The 12,896-nt window shown below is 31.1% G+C and overlaps 2 protein-coding genes across 2 annotated transcripts; one reads left to right on the top strand and one right to left on the bottom strand.

The window, feature by feature from the left end:
• Positions 1–30: 30 nt before the first annotated feature.
• On the bottom strand, positions 31–2,630 carry LOC114329914 (complex I intermediate-associated protein 30, mitochondrial). Its single transcript, XM_028279196.2, has 4 exons — positions 2,229–2,630; positions 1,783–2,000; positions 656–841; positions 31–303 (listed from the first exon to the last, which is right to left on the bottom strand). The coding sequence occupies exons 1-4, from the start codon at positions 2,476–2,478 to the stop codon at positions 79–81; spliced, it is 879 nt and encodes a 292-aa protein (XP_028134997.2). The 5' UTR covers positions 2,479–2,630; the 3' UTR covers positions 31–78.
• Positions 2,631–4,052: 1,422 nt separating this feature from the next.
• LOC114329906 (probable cardiolipin synthase (CMP-forming)) lies at positions 4,053–12,464 on the top strand. The gene is made up of 5 exons (XM_028279183.2): positions 4,053–4,524; positions 6,905–7,042; positions 8,303–8,518; positions 9,591–9,751; positions 12,312–12,464. Exons 1-5 carry the CDS (start codon positions 4,180–4,182, stop codon positions 12,400–12,402), a joined length of 951 nt encoding a protein of 316 aa, XP_028134984.1. The 5' UTR covers positions 4,053–4,179; the 3' UTR covers positions 12,403–12,464.
• The last annotated feature ends 432 nt before the right edge of the window (positions 12,465–12,896 follow it).

Raw genomic sequence — 12,896 nt, 5'->3', positions numbered from 1 at the left:
CAATATTTTTTGACAAAATAAAATAGTATGAACAATAAAAATATTTATTTAAATTTCAAAAAGACAAACAACTTCTTTTTACGTTGATGCTATATAACTATCTGTTCTGTACATTTCATAAGCAAATTCTTCCCTATGATTTGGATCAAACTCCAGACCTATGTAATCTATTTCTAGAGCAAAGTCACCACCATATCTTTCACCAGCAGTAATTCCAAAACTAGCAACTCGATCCAATTGTACTTGACGTTGCATATCCTGAACTCGTCCTTTTGAACCAAAAAAGAACTTTGAGAAAGGTATCTAAAATAAATTAATAAAATAAATAGGTATATATATTTTCAAGAAGTGTCCTAGGTATTTTTAGTTGATTTTAAAAAAGGGACCAATGTTTTAAAAGAAAAGTGACATAACTCAAATCTTGTTTTCTCTGTTAAATCAGATAGATTTGGTTTTGTACACAATTAGAAACATTAACTTATTTATATTCTTGGTTTTTAATTTATAAATTTTAGCAGTTACAGTTTAAAACTTGGTTAAATTAAGATCTAAAAACCTATTTTCGTCTCTCCTGAAAAAAAGTTATTTTTTGAGTGGAGACACTTTTTTTCTGGATGAGCGGTATGTCCATATGTCCATTATAAAACCGTCTTACCCTTGCTACTTGCCAATATGGTCCACCTCTTGTAAACAGAACATAATGATACATATCATTCCATGTAAGATCATAATATCCTTTACAATGAATATTTAACAAATATGACCTTCCATCTCCTCTTACTTTCATCACTAACATATTATAAGCCGTCCAGTCCAAATGTCCATCTCGTTTAAATGATTTCTAAAACATTAATAAACAAATAAATAAATAGATTCACTAAGCTTGGGAATACAGGGAAAGATAAGAGGCGGAAGGAGTATAGGAAGAAGGAGAGTGTCATGGTTCAAGAATTTAAGGGACTGGTTTATATGCAGTTCTATAGAACTCTTTAGAACAGCAGTAGATAGAGTAAATATAGTGATGATGATATCCAACCTCCGATTAGGAGACGGCACTTAAAGAAGAAGAAGAAGAAGTTTGGGAATAGTGCTACTGTACAGAGTAGAAACATAGACATTAAAAGTGCAAATAGTTATGAAGATGAAATCCTTCGAACTTTGGATATACCTAAAAATGCTGAGAATTCCATGACCAACAGAGTCACCAACCAGGAATTGCTGAGAGGGATGAGCATAAAACAATAAAAGTACGCAAGACCATAAATATACCTGAGCCGCATCCTGTGGAATGAAAAATAGAGTCTGCTGGTGGTCATGCAGGATAGAGTAAATGGGAAAAAATAGGTGGAAAGAAAATGTCAATGCAGTGTAAGTTTTTAGAAAGTGAAGAAAATTTAGATTATAGAAAATTTACAGGACTTTATAATACCTACAGTAGGAAAAATGAAAGAATACCCATGAACGAACATATAAAACACTCTGTATTTTCCTGTCACCGTGTCACACAAAAAATTAACCAGCGCAAATACATGTAATAATTATTATCACATGAACTTGCAATGGTCAATTTTCTTTGTGACACGGTGACAGGAAAATACAGCGTGTTTTATATGTTCGTTCTTGGGTATTCTTTCATTCTTCCGACTGTATCTCCCTTTATACATCTTTTATCTCCTTTTATTACATTAAAAAAGGTTATGCAATTTTTGGGCAAAATGATTTTATATTAACAATGCTGAAGAACTAAAAGGATCAAAGTTCAGAATACACTTAAATATTTACCCTTGCTCTATGAGTCTTCATACTGCAATACCCTGAACGTTTAACTCTACCATCTTTAGGTACTCTCATAGAGAGATTTCCAGAAAATAATGCTTTACCCTGTTCTGTAAGAGTAAGTGAAGCTTTGCTGAATCCTTCCTTATTATCACTATCACTTGTTATATTCCAGTTCTTCAGTGATTCCTCATTTCCGAACCTCCATTTAACATCTACCTCTCCTAAAAACAAGGTATTATTGGAAAATCCAAATGTTTGTAATTTATTTTATTAGGGGCACCATATCAAGGCCTAATACAAACCAGAAAGCAATGAAATTTGCAAAAATTTGACAATAGACAACGCAAATATTAAAGTAGTAAAACAGCTCACATATCTGGACATACAGATAACTGAGAAAATAGAAGAAAGTCATACTTTCACGAAAGCATATTTTAAAATCAATTTACCTGGTCTGAATATGAGGATAGGATCATCTTCAAATCTTTCCTTAACTTCTTGGGTCCAGAGCTTAATTTCATTCTTTAATTCATGTAAGCCTTCCCTTAGACGATCTTTTAAGGGAGGCATGTTGTCTAAGTTTCTGTATCCACCCTTATCATCTCGTTCCCAAAAGGCATTTAATGTAGGAGATGTATGAAATGTTCTTTTGCCTTGTCTACAAAGGGGATATTGAACAAATTTCCACATAGAAAACATTATGCACTTATGTATCCTTTTTTAACATTTCCACATTCAACTTTAAAAACTTAAAATATTGAACACAACTGACATAAACAAAATTTTATAAATAAATTCAAAATAATTTTTTTGATTTTTTCTAACTTTACATAACCTATAAAAACACAGATTAATACATAGATATATAATACCATAGATTTATAATACTCTAGATTGCGCCTTACGATCTTAAAATGGGTGACGGTTGCGACAGAGATAAATGAGCCTATTTGGTCGGTAGTCTCTTTTTAATTTAAGGGGAATATCGACGACGTGACTATCCCACTTTATCGAGTATTATGTATTGACAGTTCGAGCGGGTGGTGACGAGAAATGGTCTTTGGTCTTCGGACATGGATAATCGTGGTTCGAATCCCATACAAACTTTCCCTTTTTTATTTTTAATTTAATCAATATTGCGTTTATTAGATATTTTTACATCTGAAAAATGGACCTAAGTAAATCTAGCAGATAATAAATGTATGTATAGTAAGTTAATATTGGAATACATAATTATTTGTAAAATAAGTCATTCGTTATTAATATAAATTCGGCCTTATTCGAATGACGTGAATAATGTTTGTATTGCTTCTACCTTTTTAAAAAATTGTAATAATAGTTTCATAAATAAAAATAATGTCTAATTACTTATAATTGAATCGGTCATTTCAAAAACAGCAAAGTCCACAATTTTCAGAAACTAACTTTTTGAGAGGAATAGACTCCTTTAAGATAAACGTTGTGTGCAAAAACGACACCAGTCCAGTAAAAACATTAGGAACAAAACTACAATATAACTCTGAATTTTGATGTCATCCATTTCATCCATCTTTCGACTATATAGGTAGTTTTCTTTGCTCTTCTGTAAAATTAGGAATATGTGACTCGTGTCTCGTGTTGTTTTTGAAATGACCGATTCAATTAATAAATCGATGATGGTACATTATGTTGATATTAATTATTGGTAATTTGTACGAATATTTTTAACAATTACTTTATACTATTGTACCATTAACTTATTAAAAAAATAACATTGGCTTTTATATTTTTAAAAATCTATAGGTACCTACACAGTTTTTCTTATTTGTTATATATTTCTTTGCTTAGATTTATTTTAGAGATATAATAATATCTAATAAACGCAATATTGATTAAATAAAAAATAAAAAAAGTAAAGATTGGTATGGGATTCGAACCAGGATTATCCACGTCAGAAGACAAACGACCAGTTCTCGTCGCCATCCGCTCGAACTGTCAAACCATCTAAAATACTCGACGACAGAGTAGGATAGTGACGTCGTCGATACTCCCCTTGAATTAGAAAGAGACTACCGACCAAATAGGCTCATTTATCTCTGTCGCAACCGTCACCCATTTTAAGATCGTAAGGCGCAATCTAGAGTATAATATATCTATGTATAATACTATGTATTATATATCTATGGATTAATAATAACCTGAAAATTTATGACAATCTATGAGTATAATATATCTATGATCTATGGTGAGCACAGGACACAGCTTGACACTTTTGACAGATGATATATCAAAAGAAGAAGAAATAGGTTATTTTTCATGTATTTTTATTTTCAACTTTCTACCCTTAAATAACATCAAAATAATAAGCTTCTTCAAATTACCTAATCATCGGATGCTTTGAATTTAAATGAAACTTAAACAATGTTTTCAAAACCTTTTATTTTATTCTCATCGGTTCAACAATTTAACTACTGCTGTAGATGTAAACCAACAAGTACTGTAGTTTTAAAACTGTTAACAGATGTAAAAAGTTTTAAGAGAGGAGAGTTCCTCAATCATCAGTTGTTTTGTACTGGTCCAGGAAGAAGCAATGAATCAGTAAGCCAAGATGTGAAGGTGTCCAAAGACTTTAAAGCCATTTATGAAGAGAACAGAGAAAAGCTTAAACATACAGAGAAAAAATTGAAGGAAAGGGGACAGTTTTTGCTAAATGATATTAAAGAAACTAAAAATAAAGTTAGGGAAAAAGTGGAAGAAGTAATTGAGGTATATAGTAATACTGGCTTCTGCCAACAGTTAGGAAAGTTATTTGAACAACTTAACACCTTGGCGGTGTTTAGAGATATTTATAAATTTATGTTGACTGCGTTACAAGGCAAATAATGTTTAGTATACCCTATATGCTTGAGAAAGCATATGATAGAGTTCCTCGAGAGATTCTGTAGTGGGCACTCAATAAGAAAGGAGTCCCTAGCGAATATGTAAAGATTGTGAGAGATATGTATGAGGGAGTAACGACTAATGTTAGGACAGGTGTGGGAGAGACTGATAAATTTCAGGTGAAAGTAGGTTTGCACCAAGGCTCGGTGCTTAGTCCTTATTTATTCTCATTAGTTTTGGACCAGATAACAGTGAAACTACAGGGTAGCATTCCATGGTGCCTAATGTATGCTGATGATGTAGTGTTAATAGGAAATAGTGAAAGAGACTTAGAACAAAAACTGGAACAGTGGAGACCAGCTCTGGAGGAAAAAGGTTTAAAACTTAGTAGGACAAAAACAGAGTATTTGGAATGTTAATTTAAAGATGGAGTTACTACAAATAAAATGGTATGTTTGGATGGTGAAATGATTGTGAAAAGCAATAGTTTTAAGTACCTAGGATCGGTATTACAGAGTAATGGAGAAATAGATGGAGATGCATGCAGTAGAATAAGGGCTGGATGGATGAAGTGGAAAGAAGCGAGTGGTGTGTTGTGTGACAGAAAGATTCCAATGAAGCTGAAGGGAAAATTCTATAAAACAGCCATAAGCCGGCTATGATGTACGGAACTGAATGTTGGGCAGTGAAAAAGAAAGAGTAACAACAAATGCATGTGTCGGAAATGAGAATGCTTAGATGGATGAGTGAAGTGACAAAGAAGGATAAAATTAGAAATGAGTATATTAGGGGAAGTCTAGGTGTGGAACCAATTGATGCCAAAATGAGAGAGCATAGGTTAAGATGGTTTGGTCATGTTCAAAGTCGAGACGTTAATCACTCAATACGAAGAATAGCTGAAGTGCAGATTCCTGGAAGGAGTAGGAGAGGAAGACAAAGTAGTGCAAAGAAGAGCTGGGGGGTAGACGATAAGGCAGGACATGTTGGTAAAGGGGATTAACATTGATATGACCCAAGATAGAATTGTGTGGAGAAATGCAATTAGGGAAGCCGACCCCACATAGGGATAAGGCAAAGAGAATGATGATGACCCTATTTGCCACTGTGCATTATGATGGACCCAACCGGTAATGTAGTACAAGATCTATTTGTCTCGTAACGCAGCCAAGCGTTATTCAGATATTAGCACATTGATTGCCAACTATGAGGTACAGTTACAGTCATTGAACAGTTTACAGGCAACGTGACGTTACCAGTGGTGTACCTAAAATAGGTTATTTAAAATTAAAAAATAAAAATAATATAAATATATTTGACATTTAACAAAATGGAAAGTATAAAAAGAAGTTTTTTGAATAGAATGGATTATGGTCTTAATAATAAAAACAAGGAAGTCTGGTTTGAAAATACCGATTTTATTTTATATCTATCCCAAAATATCCAATCTTTGTTTGACTTTCCATATGCACATATATGGCTCACATCCAAATCTGTAGTAACTTGTCTTAAAAACCAACCGTCTTTGAGTCTGGCAATTGCTCTTGCTTTTGCGCATCATTCAAATTCATTATAACCATTTTGGAGGAGTTTGATATCGTTATTTTATTTTTCAACACTCGCGAAATTTTTGACAAGCATTTACTTTTTGAAATTTTTTGACTTTGACATTTTTATCAAATTCGTATGACACTGAAATTTTACAGTATTACAATATAAAAATTAAGATGTAAACTATTCAGTGATCGTAACTGTACCTAATCTGAATTGATTTCTATCCTAGGATGTCAACTACGTTATTTAGCAGTAATATACAAAATCATTGCTCATCTACTGTTAGGTAATTTGATTAAATAAATTTGTCATTTCAGGCCAGTCATTTAGACATTACTGTGGCAGTCATTGTGTTAAGTAACAAGAATTTTACTTTTCAACGTTTTATTGCCTTTTTGAATACATCGATACACCAGTTCCAAAGTGTAACAAGTCAAAAACCATTAGTTACGAGACAAAAGGGTAATAACTCGAGTTGTTACAATTTGGAACTAAAATAATTACTGTTTTATGACAAAATATATGTGTAACATCTTCACAAGAGGTTATTATAGAGTTGTTAACCTTAGAAACCCATAACTATTGGTTATTGAAGCACTTTTCAACACATAACTCCAAGAACTCACTAAAATTTAGACTTACTATTCTATGAAACCGGTGTATCGATATGTAATTTTTGCAGAAATATTGATCTAATATATTTTTTCTGTTTCAGAGAGAAAATGTATACACAATACCAAATTTTTTATGTGTGACCAGAATAGCTTTATCTCCATATTTGGGATTTTTGATAGTTCAGACGCAGTTCGATAATGCTCTTTTTATATTAGGGATAGCAGCTGTCACAGATTTGGTAAATAGTAAGATCTCTTCTAAAAACTAAATTTTAAAACTAAAACATGTTAGTCTTGTGGCCAGAACTGTTTCATAGCTGATCAAAGTCCACAGAGTTTCAGAGTGTATTCATATGTAGTGAGCACGTAAAGGTTGGAATAAATTCATTTTCTCGAGAATTGACGATTTTGGAAAAAAATCCCGAAACAGGTCAATTTTTATTTTTAAATTACGACTTTTTGGCATATATATCATACTAGTGGCGTCACCCTTCTGGGCGTGATGACGTCATCGATGATTTTTTTAAATGAGAATATCGGTCGTGTGATAGCTCATTTGAAAGATAATTCAATTCTCTATTCAGTAATATAAACATTAACATAATTATTTATACAGAGTGTCCAAAACAAATTTTTTTGGATTAAATTTATTGACATAAAAAGAAGAATGTATGTAATTTATTTAATTCAAAATACATTTTACTGCTCTCAGAAAACATAAAAAAATATTTATTTGAAAAGTAATAATTGCTTTTCGCTTAAATTAAATGTTCAAATTATCACGAGGCTGGTGGGTGGCTGCTTTAATATTAAATTTAAGCAGAAAACAATACTTATTTGCCAAATAAACATTTTTTCCTGTTTTCGGATAGCAGTAAAATGTATTTTGAATTAAATAAATTACACACATTCTTCTTTTTATGTCAATAAATTTAATTGAAAAAAAATTTTTTGGGTACCCTGTATAAATAATTATGTTAACGTTTATATTACTGAATAAAGAATTGAATTACCTTTCAAATGAGCTATCACACGACCCCTATTCTCATTTAAAAAAATCATCGATGACGTCATCACCAACAGATGGGTGACGTCACTAGTATGATATATATGCCAAAAAGTCATAATTTAAAAATAAAAATTGACCTGTTTGGGGATTTTTTTCCAAAATCGTCCGTTCTTGAGAAAATGAATTTATTCCAACCTTTACGTGCTCACTGTATAAGTTGTGCCACTTCAGATACAAAAGCAAGTTTGAAATTCAAATTCAGCGGGTCAAAATACATATGAATACATTCTTAAAATCCGTTGACTACGATCAACTAAGAAACATCATTAACTGGCACTTATGCTTGTATTAATAGATGAGTCTCAATATGATGTCGATACTTGTACTGGACTATTAATATGGGCATTAGACTAAAATTACTGAAACATGAAAAAATAGGAAATATTTTATTAAATCCAGACCAATTTAATGAAATCTAAATTATTTGTAGCTAGATGGTTGGATAGCAAGAACATGGAAGAGTCAGTCCTCAAAAATTGGTAGTTTCTTAGATCCAATGGCAGATAAAATTTTAATTGGGACATTGTTCCTGACCCTCACTTATGTGGATTTAATCCCTCTAGTTTTAACAGGATTAATTATAGCTAGAGACGTCCTACTTGTAGCCGCTGGATTTGTAATAAGATATCTTTCTCTTCCTCCTCCTGTAAGTTAACTATTGAAAATAATTTTTTTAACACCTTGACTGTATTACGAGACAAATAAACCTTGTATTTCACTAACAGTTGGCTTCAGCTTCTTCAACTGTTACATAACACACTGAGGCAAAGTTTCACTACGGGATGTAATGCCTCATAACGCACTCAACGTAAGTTTATAAATGTCTCTAAATGTAGCCAAGGTGTTAATGTGGTTATGGCATGTTTTATGTTTCTCACAAATATATCTAAAGGTTTGTTGTTTGTTTGGGTTTATATGACTGCAGACACTAAATCCATTCGCCAATTTTACTATTTTTTATTTTATTAGTCATTTTTTCGTATCTTATCCTAAAACTAATACTAATATTAATCTCTAATAAACAATTCTACTAATAAATAATTATTTTTGTATTTTTTTTTAAATTTTTTTTAATATTGATGTATTTTGGAAATTAAACTTGCCTTTTTTATACAATCTAACTAAAAGGCTGATGCCAAGTTTTTTTTTGTCTTATATCCATCAGCATATCTAAAGGTTTATCTAAATACTTATGTTTCTTATGGTAAACAAAGATACATGATCAGGTTGTATACTGCATGTAGGTCTGTACTTGTGATTCATATTATGTGAACAGAAATATACACATTTCGATTTTCTTAACATAAATATGGATGCCTCAGAAGTCAAACGGTGTAAGTCAATTCCCCCTAAAAATGACTTGTTGAAGTTTAACACACATTATTATATAAATATAATAATATTATTATTTCATTGTTTGTATTTATGAATATGTTACCCATATTATGGTAAATAAAGATGGTTTATTTAATTTTAATAATTACTTATATTTCTGCAACTACATTCAGAAACATCTTAATATCTCATTTTAAACACTTATTGACTTACACCGATTGGCTTCTGAGGCATCGATATGTCACAATGACTTTTTAGTTATAAAGATGTTAAAAATAGATATCTTACATGCCATATACAATCTAGTGATAAACAGTAATAAAAAATTGTAACTTCCTGTTTTACTAAAATTATTATAAGTTGATACATTCTTCTGTTTCAAGAGAACATTAAGTAGATATTTTGATATGACTCATGCCACTGCTCAACTAGCCCCTACATTTATAAGCAAAGTTAATACAGCTGTACAGATATTGCTAGTCGGTTCAACATTAGCTGCTCCAGTGTTTAATTATGTTGGACATCCTGCCTTGGAGGCACTATGGTAAGTATGTGTATATATTTAAAAATGGATATAAAAAATCATTTTGCCGAAACAAGAGTGCTAAAAATACTTACAACTGAATTTCTTATTTATAGACCAGTGCAAATAGCAAAAAAACAATAAAAAATTAATAGCAGGATGAGACCAATTCCAAATGAAAGTACACATATTAGATAACATGTGGAACATTTTTCACCAAATCTGGATGAGGGGAACATGGGTTTGGGGAGCGCTGTTAGGGGTGAAAACGGTTAATTACGATTTGCGGCAAAACGGCACATCCTATCGAAAAAAGTTAAATCGCAAAGTTGTAGGCAATAAAAAGATCTACAACTTTTGTAAATAAACATTTTTCACATAACCTCAAAATATCCGAGAAAATTGGAAAATTCGATGTTTTTGATTTTATTTTATTTTCTCACTGAAAAAAAAATTTTTTTTTACCAAGTATGGAGGAAACTTTTACCTCTTTATGTCCCAAATACGCTGTAATTTTTTTTGTATAAAAATATTTTTTTAAATTCTTGTTTTTTATGTTTAAGGGAAAATGTAAGCATTTTTTCAATTGAAAAATCTCCCGAAATTTTTTTATCTTTTTTAAAGAATTTGGCATTTTTTTTTTGTTTATTGAAACCTCTATTTTCTGATGGTGTAAATAAATATATAGGTTACTGTGGAAAATTTTGTCACAAAAGGCAAAAATCGGAAATTTATTTTCAACCCCTCACCATTTTCAGATTCTCAGACGTAATGTAAGTTGCATAGCGAGTAGGTGCAGCCCAGCCAGACGCCGCGCTGCGGCCATTATGTGTACCATGATGACACATACAGTGAATCAAACGTACGTGTTAAAACATAATTTTGTGAAAAGAATTTAGTGACAAATTTATTTATTTTAAAGGAGATTGTGTAATCTACATAAAAAGGTAAATACTACCTGTGTCTTATTCTCAATTTAATATAGACGAATAAAATGTAGACGAAGACCATGATGGTCTAGAAGATTTAAAGGAAACTGCAGAATCTGTAAGCATTACCGAATGTGATGAAGAAATGCCATCAAAGAAGCAAAAACTTAATTAATTGATGAAAAATTGGCCATTAAAATTATAATAATTACTTTCTTTTGTATTAAATAAACTTTTTGTTAAAAAAGTTGTTGCGACTTTTAATTTGGTTCATGAGAAAAAAGTTTAAAAAAATGTAGTTTATAGGTAAGTAGGCCGACTTTAAAAAAAATATAGTTTAAAAAAAATAAGAAACACGCTTTTAAAGCACTAAAAATTTAAAAATAACTTTTAAAATTAAAGCTAGTAATATTTTATTTTTAAATTTTTAGTGCTTCAAAAGCGTGTTTTTTATTTTTTTTTAAATATAATTTATTCAGAAAATTAAAAATCACAAACAACGGCATTGGTGTAGTAAATTTTTAACAGAGGTTCGTTGGTTCCTGCTCGCTATGCAACTTATATTACATCTGAGAATCTGAAAATGGTGAGAGGTTGAAAATAAATTTCCGATTTTTGCCTTTTGTGACAAAATTTTCCACAGTAACGTATATATTTTTTTACACCATCAGAAAATAGAGGCTTCAATAAACAAAAAAATGCCAACTTCTTTAAAAAAGCTAAAAAAATTTCGGGAGATTTTTCAATTGAAAAAATGCTTACATTTTCCCTTAAACGTAAAAAACAAGAGTTTTAAAAAATATTTTTATACAGAAAAATTACAACGTGTTTGGGACAGAAAGAGGTAAGTTTCCACCATATTTGGTAAAAAAAAAATATTTTTTTTCAGTGAGAAAAAAAATAAAATCAAAAACGTCGAATTTTCCGATTTTTTCGGATATTTTGAGGTTATGTGAAAAATGTTTATTTACCAAAGTTGTAGATCTTTTTATTGCCTACAACTTTGCAATTTAACTTTTTTCGATAGGATCTGCCGTTTTGCCGAAAATTGTAATTAACCGTTTTCACCCCTAAAAACGCTCCCCCAACCCGTGTTCCCCTCATCCAGATTTGGTGAAAAATGTTCCACATGTTATTTAATATGTGTACTTTCATTTGGAGTTGGTCTCACCCTGCTATTAATTTTTTATTTTTTTGGTCCATTTTAGAGCTATCTGCACTGGTCTATTAACTGAATTGTTGATTATAAAAATTATTTTTATACTTCTGCTTATATACACAGTTTTGTTTTCTTTTCGATTCAGAGGTGTTCAGGTAGCCCCACTGAAGAAGTGTTGAGACAGAAACAGCTGCCTGGAGGATTATGTGTCGCCTCTGAATCGAAAGGAAACATAAACTGTCTTTCACTTTTATCTTTACTTGAGTACTAGGAACTAACTTTCGGATCTTTTCCTAGACGGATGAAGCGAAATGTGACTCCATATTGTAGGGTCTTTTTTGTCTTCTTTATTCGTCGTCTCTTGTCTTAAACTGTAAGTCAGAGATTTAGGATGTCACCAGAAAGTAGTTCCACGAAAAGTTCAGATTTAAATATTTATTATTTTTAATAAATTTTGCATCTGGACTTTCATCTTTTCTTTTGAATTTTTTAGGTATATCACTGGTACAACGACAGTAGCTGCAGGACTGAGTTACTTGTTATCAAAAAATACATATAGAATGTTAAAAAAATCTAATAGTTAAAAATCGGTAGTTATAAGACCAAATATAAAGATGTTTTTAATAAAGTATTGTTACGTTTTTAATTAATTTGTTAATGCCTTTAAACACTTACTTAGTTTTTATTTTAATTTATTCTATGTTACGGGTAGTTCTTTCAAGACGACAGACTCAGTAAAACACAAGTTAAAAATAAAGTAAATATATTAAAGATGATTATATACAGTTTAAAACAAATAAAATAAAATATAATTCCGTCTTCTGCAAAGGAAAAACAGTATTAAACTTTATTACAGATATCCGATCATAATAGCAACATTAAAATAATACGATAAACAGTATTACCAGAGAACGGTAGTTCTCGCCAGTGGCGCACATCCACACTCCCTACACACGACACTATACACGAAATTTTCGATTTCCTAAATCTGACTGAATTGAAAATTGGGCCAACTCCCATCTTAATGTTCAGGAAAAGACTCACCCATTCATATGTCAACCATCCATTTTGGTCCAAG

The sequence above is a fragment of the Diabrotica virgifera genome, chromosome 5 (genome assembly GCF_917563875.1).
Source record: "Diabrotica virgifera virgifera chromosome 5, PGI_DIABVI_V3a".
NCBI lineage: Eukaryota > Metazoa > Arthropoda > Insecta > Coleoptera > Chrysomelidae > Diabrotica > Diabrotica virgifera.
The sequence above is the reverse complement of the archived record's forward strand: the minus strand, read 5'-3'. Positions and strand labels throughout refer to the sequence as shown.